This window comes from Symphalangus syndactylus, chromosome 20, assembly GCF_028878055.3.
Source record: "Symphalangus syndactylus isolate Jambi chromosome 20, NHGRI_mSymSyn1-v2.1_pri, whole genome shotgun sequence".
NCBI lineage: Eukaryota > Metazoa > Chordata > Mammalia > Primates > Hylobatidae > Symphalangus > Symphalangus syndactylus.
The window spans coordinates 65,048,037-65,061,823 of record NC_072442.2 but is presented as its reverse complement, the minus strand read 5'-3'; the positions used below and the strand labels follow the sequence as shown (position 1 = coordinate 65,061,823).

Here is a 13,787-nt window from a genome sequence, read left to right as displayed (position 1 = left end):
AGGAGAGACCTTGTTCCCCATAGGAAACTGGGCATCTCTGTGGCCCTGAGTATCCCAGGAGGCTGATCGTACAGAGACCTCTGGTGCCTGACCCCAGTTCGCATCCACAACCCTGGAATAGCCCATCACAGGCCCTTCACCCTTGGCAGGTGGACACCGTTCAACCTGCTGGGGCAGGTATGTGCCCGTTTCATGGCATAAGGGGAAAACGGGATTCTCTGTCCAGGTCCCACTCTTCTCGAGTCCTTGGGAAGATGCTCACCCCTGCTTGCGGCTTCAGACTGCAGAGACCCATGGAGGTGTGGGCCATGGGGTTTGGCCCCTTTTTACCAGAGTGCAATGGTGGAATGAAGGTTACACAACCAACCAGCATCTGGGAGCCCGGTGGGAGCGGTTCAGGTGTTCTCCGAAGCTGTCGGGTACAGTGTAACCTTTAGCCAATTTTGTCTCACAGGATGAACATGGTGGAGGATGTAGATAGTTGGCGGGCGCAGGAGCGAGAGGACGTCATCAGGAAATATGAACAGGTACAGTTCGGTCTGCTTCTTGGAGGGAGGCCTCTTCCAGTGCGCCCTGGTCAAAGGGTCCTGGGTTCCCTAGGAGCACAGGGCAGGGACGGGTGGCCAATACCCCCAGGCCCTTGCACCCTTTACCTTGGACCCCTCACCAAGGCTCCCTCTGGGTTACAGGGGCACCAAGCTGGGCTGCCAGAGGACAAGGGGCCTGTGCTCATCAGAATGTTCGAACACATGGATCTGTTTGGGATTGTGCAGTGAGTCCTCTGTGCTCCCCTCACCCCTAAAGCATCTGTCTCAGCTCAGGGATGGGTTTGCTTTTAGAAAGGCCTTTCTGACACAGGACATGTCTCGCCAGCTCGGGCCAACCTCCTTTCCAGGGTCAGAACTCCCCCCTGGCTCCCCTGCAGGTCCAGCCCGAGGTTGTTGTTAGGCCAGAGGTGCAAGGCCCATCTAGGGAGCCGGTGGGAATGGAGACTGGGCTAGGTCAGGCCCCTGGGCTCTCAGCAGTTCTGTCGGCAAGTCAGCACAAGAGGAGCGGGGCAGCCTGAGGGTCTGGCCCTGTCTACCAGGAGACAACCCCAGTGAGATCCAAGGGTTGTGGCCACAGCCTCGGGGCTGTTGTCCAGCAGGTCTCTCAGAGCCCACCTGCCCCTGTCCTCCCCCATTTCCCTAGAGCTACAGCCCTCACTGTCCCCATGGGGAAGGGAGAAAGGTGTGGGGACAGTGGGGGCCTTGGCCCTAAGAGAATGGGGGAGAAGACGGGCAGGGCCCCGCTCTAGGCATCTCAGGGTGAGGCCGGGGAGGCAGCAGGGCTTGTGACTAAAGACCCTGGGTCTGGTGCTGGGAAGGGATCTGGGGCCAGGTAAGAGGAGCCCAGCCTGGAGCCCATCCCTCAGGGATCAGAGGATGGAGAGACAGCGGATCCCAGGGGAAGTAGGGTGGGAGGGAGCTGATGAGCCGTGCCACTTCTGAAATGCAGGGTGTGTGGCTCAGATGCAGGGAGAGGCAGGTGGATGCTGGGAGGTCAGAGCCTGCAAGAGCCTTGGGGCTGTCAAGTGGGATGGGCCCCTGGTGCACCCAGAGTACACCGGGCAGGTCTCAGGGCAGCCTCCCTTGACCCTGGCGGGGTGATGTGGCCAATCCCTGAGGGATTCCTGTCAGGGCCCAGTCGCCCACCTTGGGCGGCCCCCATCCCATCTCAAGGCTGACCTTTCTCAGCTCCAGCAGTAAGCACCACCTCGAGTCCAGGATGGGCAGCCCCATTGTGCAGCCTGACCAGCCCCCACGCCAGGGGCCCCGGTAACCCCGGCCAGGCAGTCCCCGCACTCCTTCTCCCAGGTCCTGCCCCTCCTGGGAGTCAGCCCCACAGGAAGGCCCTTGTCCTCCCTTCCCTGTGCCTTCTCCCGGGCTGAGCCCTGAGCTGGGTAGGGACAGAGCCAGTCCTTTCTGGGGGTCGGCTCCCAGGCTGGGGTGGCTCCAGGCCCTGTGCAGGTCCTCAGCGCTGCCTGGGTTGCCTTACAGTGAGATGGAGCTGCCTTCTCTGACTGCGCGGGAGGCAAAGGTAAGAGCCTGATGCATGGAGGGGCTGGTCCAGGGACGTAGGGACTGGGCGGGTGGTCAGTGAGGCAGAGGAAGCAGCCGGCCTGGGCGGTGGCGGGTGAGGGCAACACTCTGTCACTGGGAGGGGCAGCAGAGACCTGACCCCAGGTTGATTTAACTTTGGCAGTTTGATACAATTCCAAAGTGAGAACCACAGTCCTGGCTTGAGGGTGGCTGCCCGCTTGTGTCAGGACCCCACCGAGAGGCTGGGACCTAAGACTGGTGTGTCTGTGGCCCAAGGATGGCACATCCCGGGGTCCCAAAGCCAGCCCACTGGTGCTCATTTGCTCAAAGGCTCTCAGCCCTTAGGGTCTGCCCTTCCCTGGCTCCTTCCAGCTGGGTCCCACCAGGGCTCCAGAGCCCAAGACCCAGCATCCACGGGCAGCTCTGGGAAGCCCGGCAGCTCCACTAACTCCAACATTCCTCATTTGACAGCGAATTCGGCGGGAGACAAGGAGAAACAGCAAGTGGCTGGAGATGCTGGGCGAATGGGAGACGTACAAGAACAGTGAAAAGGTAATGTGTGGAGGGAGAGGCCCCCGGAAGCACTCTCTGCAGAGACAGGGGACAGGCACCCATGGCTGTGGCCTGGCACCGTCAGCCTCTCAGAGGGCGGGTGGCACACTGTCCTCGCCCGGAGGACTGCAGGCCTGGTCGCCAGATTGCCTGCCTATTCGTGCAAGCGTCACCTTGCTGGGAGGGAATCTGAATCTAGGGCTCGGACCACCTGGAGTTCAAGGCTAGGGATGTCCTGGTGACCCGAAGGAAGAAAAAGGTTCAGATCAGGGTTTCAACTCTGAGTGTCCATCCACTCTTTCAGTCCTGGGAAGGGAGACCGTGTCCCAGCTCGATCTCACCTCTACTGAGGAATCATGGGGCCAAAACCGACAATTCCCAGAATCCCCGGGCTCTGGTCCTCACTGGGGTCACCCCGTGGCCTGTGACACCAGACTGTTTTCTGCCCACAGCTCGTAGATCGCATATACGAGGGAATTCCCACGAACATCCGGGGCCCGGCGTGGTCAGTCCTCCTGAACATTCAGGAAATCAAGTTAAAAAACCCCAGCAAATACAAGGTACGCTCAGCCAGAGCACAACAAACAGGACAAGCCGTGTCAGGGGTCCAGGTCTCCAGCTGGAGGGAACGCCAAGCCCACCCTGGGGGGTGGGGTGAGGGGGAAGGTCAGATGAACACCCTGGGCACAGATGGTGATACAGTCACCACAGACAGAAAAACTCGGCTCTGGTGACCCTCCCTGGCTTCAGTAACAAGCCAAAAAGCAGCTTTCTGCAGAAGGAAGCCTTCTTTCCCAAAGTGCTGACTGTGGGCCGACTGCCATTTGGGGCAGGGAGTCTTCCATCTGTTCTGAGGCTGCTTCCTTCTCTTGGCCCTGCCCTACAGCTCGTGAAGCAGAAGGGCAAGAGGTCATCTGAACACATCCACCAGATCGACCGGGATGTTAGCAGGACTCTCCAGAACCATGTCTTCTTCAGGCATCGATATGGAGCCAGGTAAGCCTACGGGAGCCACAGGGTCCCAGTGGAGATGGGGTGAACGAGAGGGATGGGGACTTCCCCGGAGCAGAAGCCAGGGTCACCCAGGAGGGATGACAGAGCTGCCAAGAGCTCTCCTGGCCCAGGGAGCAGCCGGCACCATGAACCGAGCACCTCCCTGTTTCCAAGCCCTGGGCCAGGCTGGAACATGTGGGGCCGGAGCCCAGGAGGATCCTGAGGAGACAGAAGACAGCAAAGAAAATCATGCACAATGGTGAAAGGTGCTCTCCCTGACCCACGGGGACCCGTGGTAGGACCCACGGGAGGGTGGCAGGATGGAGGGCCCATGAGCCTACCCAGACAACACTGACAGCACCAAACGCTGGGAGAATTATGGGCCCTGGAAACTCTCATCCAGGTCTGCTGGGAACATGACACGGCACAGCCACGTTGGCAGCCAGTTGGGCAGTGGCTCACAAAGCTCAATGGACTTGAACCACGTGTCCCCAAGGTGTCACAGATATGGAACCCACTGATTTGGAAACTGACATCCACATGAAACCTGCATGCCAGGTTCACTGCTTGATTCACCGTCACTCACACAGCGAGCCTTCGGGGACGGCCTTCAACACGTCGTGGGGAGAGCAAGGCTGGTCCTCCCTTCAAACAGAAGACCCAGTGAGAAAAGGGAACGAGCCAGTGATGCCCACACGAACGTGGGTGGATCCTAGATGCATTTTGCTAAGGGAAAGAAGCCAGACCCAATAAGCTACCACAGTAGCATTCCCATTCCTAGGCCATTCTGGAAAAGGCCAAACCACAGGGACTGAAAAGCAGTCTGGGTGGCCAGGGGCTGACGAATCGGGGAGAGGCTGGGTGCATAGGGGCCACTCTGGAGACTTGGAGGATGAAGGAGTCACTCCAGGAGGGGCTGGAGCGGTGGCCAGGAGACTCCGCACGTTGGTTTGGAACTGTGGAGGAACTGTACACCCAGAGACTGAACTGGCATGTGCGCAAACTGGAAAAAAAAAAAAAAAAAAAATCATTCAGAGTGAAAAGGATCGGTCAACTCACTACAACTGGGCTATTTGCATGTCACGGATGTGGATTTTACTGAAACATTTCTTCAACAGTCTCAGGCCCTGAAGAGCTCACTGCTTATCTGGTGAATCATCTGAACCTGAAATGGGATTTGTCGTTAGGATTTGTAGACAAAGTGAAAGTAACAGCGTCTGCACAAACCAAACCATAGCCCCCTTTCTCTGTTTCCTAGGCAGCGGGAACTCTTCTACATCCTCCTGGCATCTGCGGAGTATAACCCGGTGAGTATTCCCGGCAGTGAGGTTCCCGGGCCGTATTTCCACATTCACAGGAGTGGGTGTCTGGTGGGGGTGTCATTGCTTCTTTTAAAGTTAGTATTTGTGACCCACCAGGTTATAGGAGGTAGGATTCCAGCTCCCCGCTGGCATAAACCTCCAAGCAAGGGGGGTGGTCTCAAGGGGTCAAGCTGAGACACAAAGGAGTTGGGGCCTGGACTCCTGGTGTCACCTGGGCCTGACCACCACTTCTCAGAACAAGAAATGACGCCCTCCTCCTGGGGCTGCCCCAAAGCCTGGGAGCTTGGCAGCGTCACACGCAGGATGGTGGTCTCAGGAGACATTTTGGACAAGGTGCTGAAGTGCCTGATGGACTTGGCTCTTGTCATGAAATGAATTTGCATCCTGAGGAAGCCTCTTCATCAGAGGAAGCCTGTCCAGTCACCTCTGCCCTCTCCAATGACATGAGTCCTCCCAGGTGACCTCAGCCCTCCCAGCTGATGTCCTTCCATGGTGACTCTGGCTCTTGCAGGAGGTGGGCTACCACAGGAACCTGAGCCACATCGCCCCCTTGTTCCTCCTGTATCTGCCTGAGGAGGACGCATTCTGGGCACTGGTGCAGCTGCTGGCCAGTGAGAGGCACTCCCTGCAGGGTAGGTGAACAGCTGCCCCTGGGGCCTCACGCAGCCAGACCCGGGGACGGCCACCGTGGCCAGGTGATCTCGGCTTTCAGCCAAGGCACTCTCCTTGTGTCGCCGGCTCGTTGGGAGCCTTTAGGACGTCTCTGCTGAGGGTCCCACAGGAGTCCGCAGCCGACCCCCCACAGCCCAAGTCAGACACCTTTCAACCCCATCAGCAGAGGGCATCTCATCCTCCCCGTGGCCACCCTCTGTGTCCCGGAGCCACGCCCTCCGGCTCTGATTCTGTGCAGCTGACTCTCCCCTCCCTGAGAGTCCTCCTGCCCTCCAACTGCCAGGGCTCCCGCTGCCCTTGGTGCACACGAATGGGCCGAGCAAGCCCAGGTGGCAGCATCTCCCCATCCCGTGTCCCCTGGCCCGACCCCACTTCCAGGAGATGACCAGGAAGCCCAGTACCCACGCTGTTCTGGCCACCCTATTGTGACCTCACAGTCAGCCTTGCCCTTTTTGCACCCTGGCCCAGGAGGCCTCCAGGGGAACCTCCAGCCAGGCTCCAGGGGATGTTCCCGCCCCACCTCCCCAGGGTAAAGGCCGCATGGTGGGGTCACCAGATGGGAGGGTGGGAGGTCTTCAGGTTTGGGAGCCTCTCAAGCTGTCCAGCTCTTGCAGCTGATGGCTCCACATCTTGGGAGAAGGCTCTGATTTCATGATGGGCTGGGGGCTTCTCAGGATTCCACAGCCCAAATGGCGGGACAGTCCAGGGGCTCCAAGACCATCAGGAGCATGTGGTACCCACGTCACAACCCAAGACCATGTGGCATGTGGTGAGTTTATGGTCCCCTCGGCTCTTCCCCAGAGGCCCTGCATCCCGTGGGGCTGGAGGAGCAGGGGGGCTGGAGCCCCTCGTGGGGCTGGTGACTGGCTGAGTCCCAGCCAGGGCCTGACCTGGGATGCCGGGTTCTGCATGGGCTGGGAGTTGGTTTCCTTTCCTGCCCTGGAGGAGACAGAGGCACAGGGATGGGGCCCCAGCTCCCGCAGAGCAGGGCAAAGGGCAGTGTGTCCACCGAGAGTGCGGGAAGGGGACGGTGTGGCGGGGAGCCCTGGACACTGCCCAGTGTTCTGCACTAGGCATAGGTTCTTCAGAGGCCCTGGAAGAGGGAGGTTTTTAGGGCAGCCCAGTGGCCTGAGCACCTCTGTTGCTCCCATCAGGACCAGGACATAGACGCTGGTCTATGCGGGCAGTGTTTCTCGTTAGGCTGGCTTCTCCGGATGTTAATGAAGGTAAGGTGGCATAGGGAGACCCTGGCTCAGGGACCCTCGTTGCCCTGCAGTGCCCTGCTTCCTCAGTCCGGCAGTCTGGTTCACCCCAGCCCACAGGAGGCTCAGGCGGGTCCCCGAAGGACACGCAAGCAAAACCCTCTGCCTAAGAGGGGTCATCCCAGGGCAATGGCTGGGGCTCAGGCCCAGCCTCATGGGCAGACTGCGCCAGGACCCGACTCGAGAGGGCTCAGGGAAGCCTCAAGCGCTGGGCAGGCCCCTCTCTCCAGGAGCCACATCTCCACTCACATGAGTGCCCCCCATGAGGAGCTGCAAGACCTTGCCTGACCCAGCGTCCTGGAGGGCCCAGGCGACGCTCATGGGGAAGGCCACTGACTCTGGGGACTGAAACCCCAATGGGCACAGCTCGAGCCACCAGTCCCAGCCTGGAAGGGCCAGGTTCTCCCACGCCTGCTGTCTCCACAGATCTCTCTCGGGCTGACCCTGCGCCTGTGGGACGTGTACCTGCTACAAGGAAAACAAGCACGGATGCCCATGACCACCATTGCGTTCGAGGTGCAGAAGAGTAAGTCTACGTGTGCCCAATGGGGCCTGGGGAGCCCCGGGGTCAGACCCCGACTGGCCCGAAGGCAGCTTCCTCACACTGTCCTCACGATCCCCTGTTCTGGCTCAGAGGGAGGTCTGGCCAGGTGGGCCGGGAAGGGCACTGTGACAGCGAGCCCATCCGCCACATGACCCAGATGAAAGTCAGGAGTGTGGCGGGCACTTCCCTGTCCAGATCGCCCCCCAGTCACAGCCTCCTGTGCACATCTGGACCCCGGGGGTGGCCACAAAAGGATCCAGCACCACCCAGTGAGAGGCTGAAGTGGCCACGGGGTATGGGCTGGCCCCCTCCCAGGGAACTCTTCTGGCCTGATGTCCACCCTGTCCCTAGAGCGCCTCAAGGAGACATCCAGTTCTGGCCTGTGGGCGTGCTTTCGGAGCCAGTTCTGCCGTCACTGGGCCAGGGATGATGACACGGTGCTCAAGCACGTCAGGGCCTCTGTGAACAAACGAGGGAGGAATCAAGCGGACCTGCCACCCTCAGGTGGGCTCCAGTGCCGTGTCCCCTCCCATGTCACCCTCTGGGGCAGTCAACAGTGGGGGAGGGCCCGGGACCTGCAACCCTACTACCTGGGCCTTCCTCTTCACCTTTTCTTCCTCCTCTTCCTCCTGGACTCTAAGAAAGTACAGGAGGCCCACCGGTCCTCAGGGCAGGCACTCAGTGCCTGTGTACTGGACGTGTTGTGCACGCAGGAGGGGGATGTGGGCAAGACCCTCCCTCGAGCCCCCCCCACTTTCCACGGTGTCTGGCTCTCCCCCTCACAGGGCCCTCAAAGTTACTAGAGGAGCCAGACCCATTTGTGGGAGACCCCGCCTCTCCCTGCCAGCACCCACAGCCTCAGAGAGCAGCAGAGGCCCCTCACTCCTGCACGCTCCTCCAAGGTTGCCAGGACAACAAGCCTTGAGCCAGGGAGACAAGGGAATTGGGGTCCCTGACCCCCAGAGCATTCAGGGAGAGGGCACAGGCGGGACTCCGGGCCCAGAGCCAGAGCCAAGAATTCAGCCCGATGTGGGAACAGTCAGCCCTGGCATGGACTGGGCAGCCCAGGAGGGCAGAGGGTGACCCACGTCCGGGCCCAAAAACCCACTGCAGAGACGGGTCCCCATGTGAGGTGGCAAGGGGCTGGGTGACATCCAAGGACCCTCCCACCTGAGTTCTGACTGGGGGCCGTATCCCAGGCCCAACAGCCCTGGGACGAATGTGTGTGGAAGGAAACCCACAGCCAGTCCCAACCCTGGGGGCAGTCCCAGGAGCCACCCGCCATGCCACGACAGCTTCGCCATGCCAGGGAGCGCATACCCCTCCCTCTGGGATCAGCAGACTACAGGCTTGTCCTCAGTGTCAGGCCACGGGGGCCACACGGAGACCCCGAGGACTACAGAGACGCAGGCAGGTGGGGCCCAGCCCGGAAAGGCCTGCATGGGCTCCCTGGAGACGCTGACCACATCTGCTTTCCTTTCAGCCAAAGCCGAGCAAGGGTCCTCGGCACCCGGGCCTGTGCTGGCTTCACGTGGCGGGAAGACCTTCTGCAAGGGGGACAGGCAGGCCCCTCCAGGCCCACCAGCCCGGTTCCAGCGGCCCATTTGGTCAGCTTTCCCGCCACGGGCACCTCATTCTTCCACACCCTGTCCTGGTGGGGCTGTCCGGGAAGACAGCTACCCTGTGGGCACTCAGGGTGTGCCCAGCCCGGCCCTGGCTCAGGGAGGACCTCAGGGTTCCTGGAGATTCCTGCAGTGGAACTCCATGCCCCGTCTCCTGATGGACCTGGATGTAGGGGGCCCTTGGTTCCCCCATTATGATTTCGAACAGAGCTGCTGGGTCCGTGCCATATCCCAGGAGGACCAGCTGGCCACCTGCTGGCAGGCTGAACACTCTGCCGAGGGAGTGAGATTGGCTCTCGCCGAACTGAACAATGTGGGCATGGACTTCCGGGCCCTGCAGTGCACCCAGCACTGATTCCGACCAGGACACCTCCTTCGCAGCTAGGGACGAGGAGCAGTGCACTCCCACCTCAGGGCCTTATTATTTAGTTAATAGGATTGTACTCATGTTACATCTCTCAATTTTTTTTTAAGAGATAAAGTCTCACTCTGTCACCCAGGCTGGAGTGCAGTGGTGCAATCATGGCTCACTGCTTCCTGGAACTCATGGGCTCCAGCAATCCTCCTGCCTCAGCCTCCTGACTAGGTGGGACTATAGGCACACGCCACCGTGCCTGGCTAATTTCTTGGACTTTTCTCTAGAGACAGGGTCCACCCGTGTTTCCCAGGCTGGTCTCAGACTTCTAGACTCAAGTGAACCTGAACCTCCCGCCTCGACCTCTCAAATTGCTGGGATTACAGGTGTGAGCCACCACACCCGGCCTGAATTTCTTATGTGCCATGCTACTACAAAACGTCATTAGGGCTTCCTTCCCCTCCCTCCTTCCCTCCTTTCCTTCCTCCCTCCCTTCCGTCCTTCCTTCCCTCCCTCCCTCCCTCCCTCCCTCTGTGGCCCCGGCTGGAGTAAACTGGGCTCGCTGCAGACTCCCTGCCTCCGGCTCCCGTGATTCTCCTGCCCTGGCCTGCGCGCTGCCTGGGATTGCCGCCGCGCGCCACCACCCCTCCCTGGTTTTTCTCCTTTGGCTGGAGGCGCCGTTTCGCCATGTCGGCCAGGCTGGTCTCCAGCTCCTGACCTCCACTGCTCTGCCCGCCTCGGCCTCCCGAGGTGCTGGGACTGCAGAAGGAGGCTCGGTGTGGCCCGGGCTGGAGTGCGGTGACGTGGTCTTGGCTCGCTGCAGCCTCCGCCTCCCAGCCGCCTGCCTTGGCCTCCCAGGGTGCTGGGATTGCAGCATCTGCCCGGCCGCCACCCCGTCTGGTAAGTGAGGAGCCCCTCTGCCCGGCCGCCCCCCCGTCTAGGAAGTGAGGAGCACCTCTGCCCGGCCGCCCCATCTGGGAAGTGAGGAGCACCTCTGTCCGGCCGCCCCCCCGTCTAGGAAGTGAGGAGCACCTCTGCCCGGCCGCCCCATCTGGGAAGTGAGGAGCACCTCTGCCCGGCCGCCCCGTCTGGGAAGTGAAGAGCCCCTCTGCTGGGCCGCCACCCCATCTAGGAAGTGAGGAGCGTCTATGCCCGGCCGCCCCGTCTGTGAAGAAGTGAGGAGCGCCTCTGCCGGGCCGCCACCCCGTCTAGGAAGTGAGGAGCGTCTCTGCCGGGCCACCACCCCGTCTAGGAAGTGAGGAGCCCCTCTGCCGGGCCGCCACCCCGTCTAGGAAGTGAGGAGCGTCTCTGCCCGGCCGCCCCGTCTGGGAAGTGAGGAGCCCCTCTGCCCGGCCGCCACCCCATCTAGGAAGTGAGGAGCGTCTATGCCCGGCCGCCCCGTCTGTGAAGAAGTGAGGAGCACCTCTGCCCGGCCGCCCCGTCTGGGAAGTGAGGAGCGCCTCTGCGCAGCCGCCCCATCTGGGAAGTGAGGAGCACCTCTGCCTGGCCGCCCCGTCTGGGATGTGGGGAGCGCCTCTGCCCAGCCTCCCTGTCTGGGAGGTCTACCACAGAGGCCAGAAGCAATGTGGGGGCTGGATGTGGTGGCTCACGCCTGTAGTCCCAGTACTCTGGGAGGCTGAGGCGGGTTGATCACTTGAGGCTAGGAGCTCGAGACCAGCCTGGCCAACATGGCGAAACATATGAAAAACACAACTGTCAAACCAACCAACGAACCAAGCGACAACAAAACAGGTCTACCCTGGAGTCATACTCTAATTTTTTCTATTTTCCTCCCTTTCTAATCCTTTATCCCACTTTCTTTTTCTTCCTCTTCCTTCTCCTTCTTCTTTGTCAAATAGAGGATTGAGTTATTATCATTGATCCATACAAAGTCCCTCTCTCATTTATTTTCTTTAATTCCCACCCCCCATTTCTATTCCCCGTCTTCCCATGTGCAACCTTCCTAATATGTTTGATATGCATCTTTTTGTTAGTATGTAGTTTTAGAAAATGTTTATTGTTTTGTGTGCAAAAATAAATAAATAAATAAAATAAAAATAAAATTTAAAAAAGTCATTATGAGGGGAAGTTGGATGGAAGGTGCAGGAGGACGCTGTAGTGCCTTTACAATATTTCTGTATATCTAAAATCATTTCAACAGGAAACATTTATTTCAAAACGTGAAGGTTTTGATGACACCATGAGCCTGCCTTTGTACTTTAAACTCATGGAAGGAGAACCACCTTCACGTCTGGAAATCAATGTTTCCTGTTGAAATGATTTTAGATATACAGCAATATTGTAAAGGCAGGCCGGGCGTGGTGGCTCATGCTTGTAATCCCAGCACTTTGGGAGGCCGAGGCGGGTGGATCACGAGGTCAGGAGATCGAGACCTCAGTGAAACCCCGTCTCTACTAAAAATACAAAAAATTAGCCGGGTGTGCCGGGCGCGGTGGCTCACGCTTGTAATCCCAGCACTTTGGGAGGCTGAGGCGGGCGGATCACGAGGTCAGGAGATCGAGGCCACGGTGAAACCCCGTCTCTACTAAAAATACAAAAAATTAGCCGGGTGTGCCGGGCGCGGTGGCTCACGCTTGTAATCCCAGCACTTTGGGAGGCTGAGGCGGGCGGATCACGAGGTCAAGAGATCAAGACCACGGTGAAACCCCGTCTCTACTAAAAATACAAAAAAATTAGCCGGGCGTGGTGGGGGGTGCCTGTAGTCCCAGCTACTCAGAGAGGCTGAGGCAGGAGAATGGCGTGAACCCGGGAGGCGGAGCTTGCAGTGAGACGAGATTGCGCCACTGCACTCCAGCCTGGGCGACAGAGCGAGACTCTGTCTCAAAAAAAAAAAAAAAAGAAATATTGTAAAGGCACTACAGCGTCCTCCTACACCTTCCATCCTGCTGCCCCTAATAATGACGTTTTGTAGTAGCATGGCACATAAGAAATTCAGGCTGGGTGTGGTGGCTCACACCTGTAATCCCAGCAATTTGAGAGGTCGAGGCGGGAGGTTCAGGTTCACTTGAGTCTAGAAGTCAGACCAGCCTGGGAAACATGGGTGGACCCTGTCTCTAGAGAAAAGTCCAAGAAATTAGCCAGGCACGGTGGCGTGTGCCTATAGTCCCACCTAGTCAGGAGGCTGAGGCAGGAGGATTGCTGGAGCCCATGAGTTCCAGGAAGCAGTGAGCCATGATTGCACCACTGCACTCCAGCCTGGGTGACAGAGTGAGACTTTATCTCTTAAAAAAAAATTAAGAAGGCCGGGCGTGGTGGCTCACGCTTGTAATCCCAGCACTTTGGGAGGCCGAGGCGGGTGGATCACGAGGTCAGGAGATCGAGACCACGGTGAAACCCCGTCTCTACTAAAAATACAAAAAAAAATTAGCCGGGCGTGGTGGCGGGCGCCTGTAGTCCCAGCTGCTCGGAGAGGCTGAGGCAGGAGAATGGCGTGAACCCGGGAGGCGGAGCTTGCAGTGAGCCGAGATCGCGCCACTGCACTCCAGTCTGGGCGACAGAGCGAGACTCCGTCTCAAAAAAAAAAAAAAAAAGATCTTATTTATTTATCAAAAGACTGCTGTGAGGTATGAATTCTTAACCCCAATTTGCAGAAACTGAGACTTTGCCTGACACCACAGAGCTAGGAAAAAGTGGGCATAAGATCCTCACCAAGTCTGACTTCCAAAGGAAAGTTTGAAAAGAAACCTCCTTGCTACCTGTCAAATCTCTGTAGAGCCAGCAGCCATGTTCACACATCAAACAGGACAATGACAATAGCACCAGGAATAGCTACTCCTGGTCAGATGCCCTCATGAGCTCAACTCCTCAGGATGGGGACACCGGGCCCTGCCTAGGGGAAAGGAAGGGGGTTTGTAGGGGAAGCCCAGCCAGCCAAGCAACCAGAGATGGGAAAAACCCATTGGGAAGAACTTGCTTGCTCTAGCTGGGCTTTGCAAAACACAGGAAAAGATGAGTCTGCACAGACGGAAATGGTCTGGAATGGCTAAATGTTTCATGTAGAAATTTTATTTTATGATGAATACACTTGTGCCATTTCTTAGAATCATTTGCTTGTTTAATTCTAGTCTATCAAGTGATAATTTTGTTGATATTTAGAGGCTCCTCCTCTTGTTAATTTCTGTGGGATTTTTGGTTACATTTAATAAGGAAAATAATATTAAATGCCTAAGAAAAAAAAGAAACAAAGCCAATTATTCCTGAGAATGTTTAAATGTATTGAAGTACACTTGTTAATTGTTAGTATAGAACCTACATTTCGTAATAGAAAACCTTGGACTTGCCAGTGGTAGCTGCTGGAATGAGGTGTTTGTCCAGTACATCCAGAACGTCGCCACAGATTAACTTTAGCTCAGTCTCAACCTGA

The 13,787-nt window shown here is 58.1% G+C and overlaps 3 protein-coding genes across 8 annotated transcripts in view; 2 read left to right on the top strand and 1 right to left on the bottom strand.

Annotated features, from left to right (window-relative positions):
- LOC129469507 (uncharacterized) overlaps positions 1-447 on the top strand; it is a 29,580-nt gene extending 29,133 nt beyond the window's left edge. Inside the window, exon 7 of the mRNA XM_055256183.2 lies at positions 24-447. Within this exon, the coding sequence (XP_055112158.2) occupies positions 24-437 (414 nt within the window). The 3' untranslated portion in view covers positions 438-447. The remainder of the gene's footprint in view (positions 1-23) is intronic.
- LOC129469502 (TBC1 domain family member 3G-like) lies at positions 67-12,359 on the top strand. 2 transcript variants are annotated; one of them, XM_055256172.2, is made up of 15 exons: positions 67-177; positions 455-527; positions 690-772; positions 2,040-2,079; positions 2,553-2,633; positions 3,086-3,193; positions 3,520-3,629; positions 4,885-4,933; positions 5,460-5,580; positions 6,295-6,386; positions 6,781-6,846; positions 7,309-7,408; positions 7,778-7,930; positions 8,910-9,348; positions 9,389-12,359. In XM_055256172.2, the coding sequence occupies exons 2-15, from the start codon at positions 456-458 to the stop codon at positions 9,519-9,521; spliced, it is 1,647 nt and encodes a 548-aa protein (XP_055112147.2). In that variant the 5' UTR covers positions 67-177; position 455; the 3' UTR covers positions 9,522-12,359. The 2 variants fall into 2 exon arrangements, with proteins under 2 accessions (XP_055112147.2, XP_063485751.1); XM_063629681.1 differs by having other exon boundaries at positions 6,295-6,389; positions 6,775-6,846; positions 8,910-9,516.
- Positions 12,360-13,393: 1,034 nt separating this feature from the next.
- Positions 13,394-13,787, bottom strand: part of LOC129470483 (transient receptor potential cation channel subfamily V member 1) — an 85,155-nt gene continuing 84,761 nt past the window's right edge. For all 5 annotated transcript variants that reach the window (XR_010118311.1, XR_010118309.1, XR_010118310.1 and 2 more), the window contains one exon: positions 13,394-13,783. The gene's annotated coding sequence lies outside the window, so the exon portion shown is untranslated. The remainder of the gene's footprint in view (positions 13,784-13,787) is intronic.

Coding starts and splice junctions, on each gene's coding strand:
- LOC129469502 (XM_055256172.2), top strand. CDS start 456: ATGAACATGGTGGAGGATGTAGATAGTTGGCGGGCGCAGGAGCGAGAG. Junction 7,409..7,777: donor TGCGTTCGAGGTGCAGAAGA/GTAAGTCTACGT, acceptor CCCTGTCCCTAG/AGCGCCTCAAGGAGACATCC. Junction 9,349..9,388: donor GGAGTGAGATTGGCTCTCGC/CGAACTGAACAA, acceptor CGGGCCCTGCAG/TGCACCCAGCACTGATTCCG.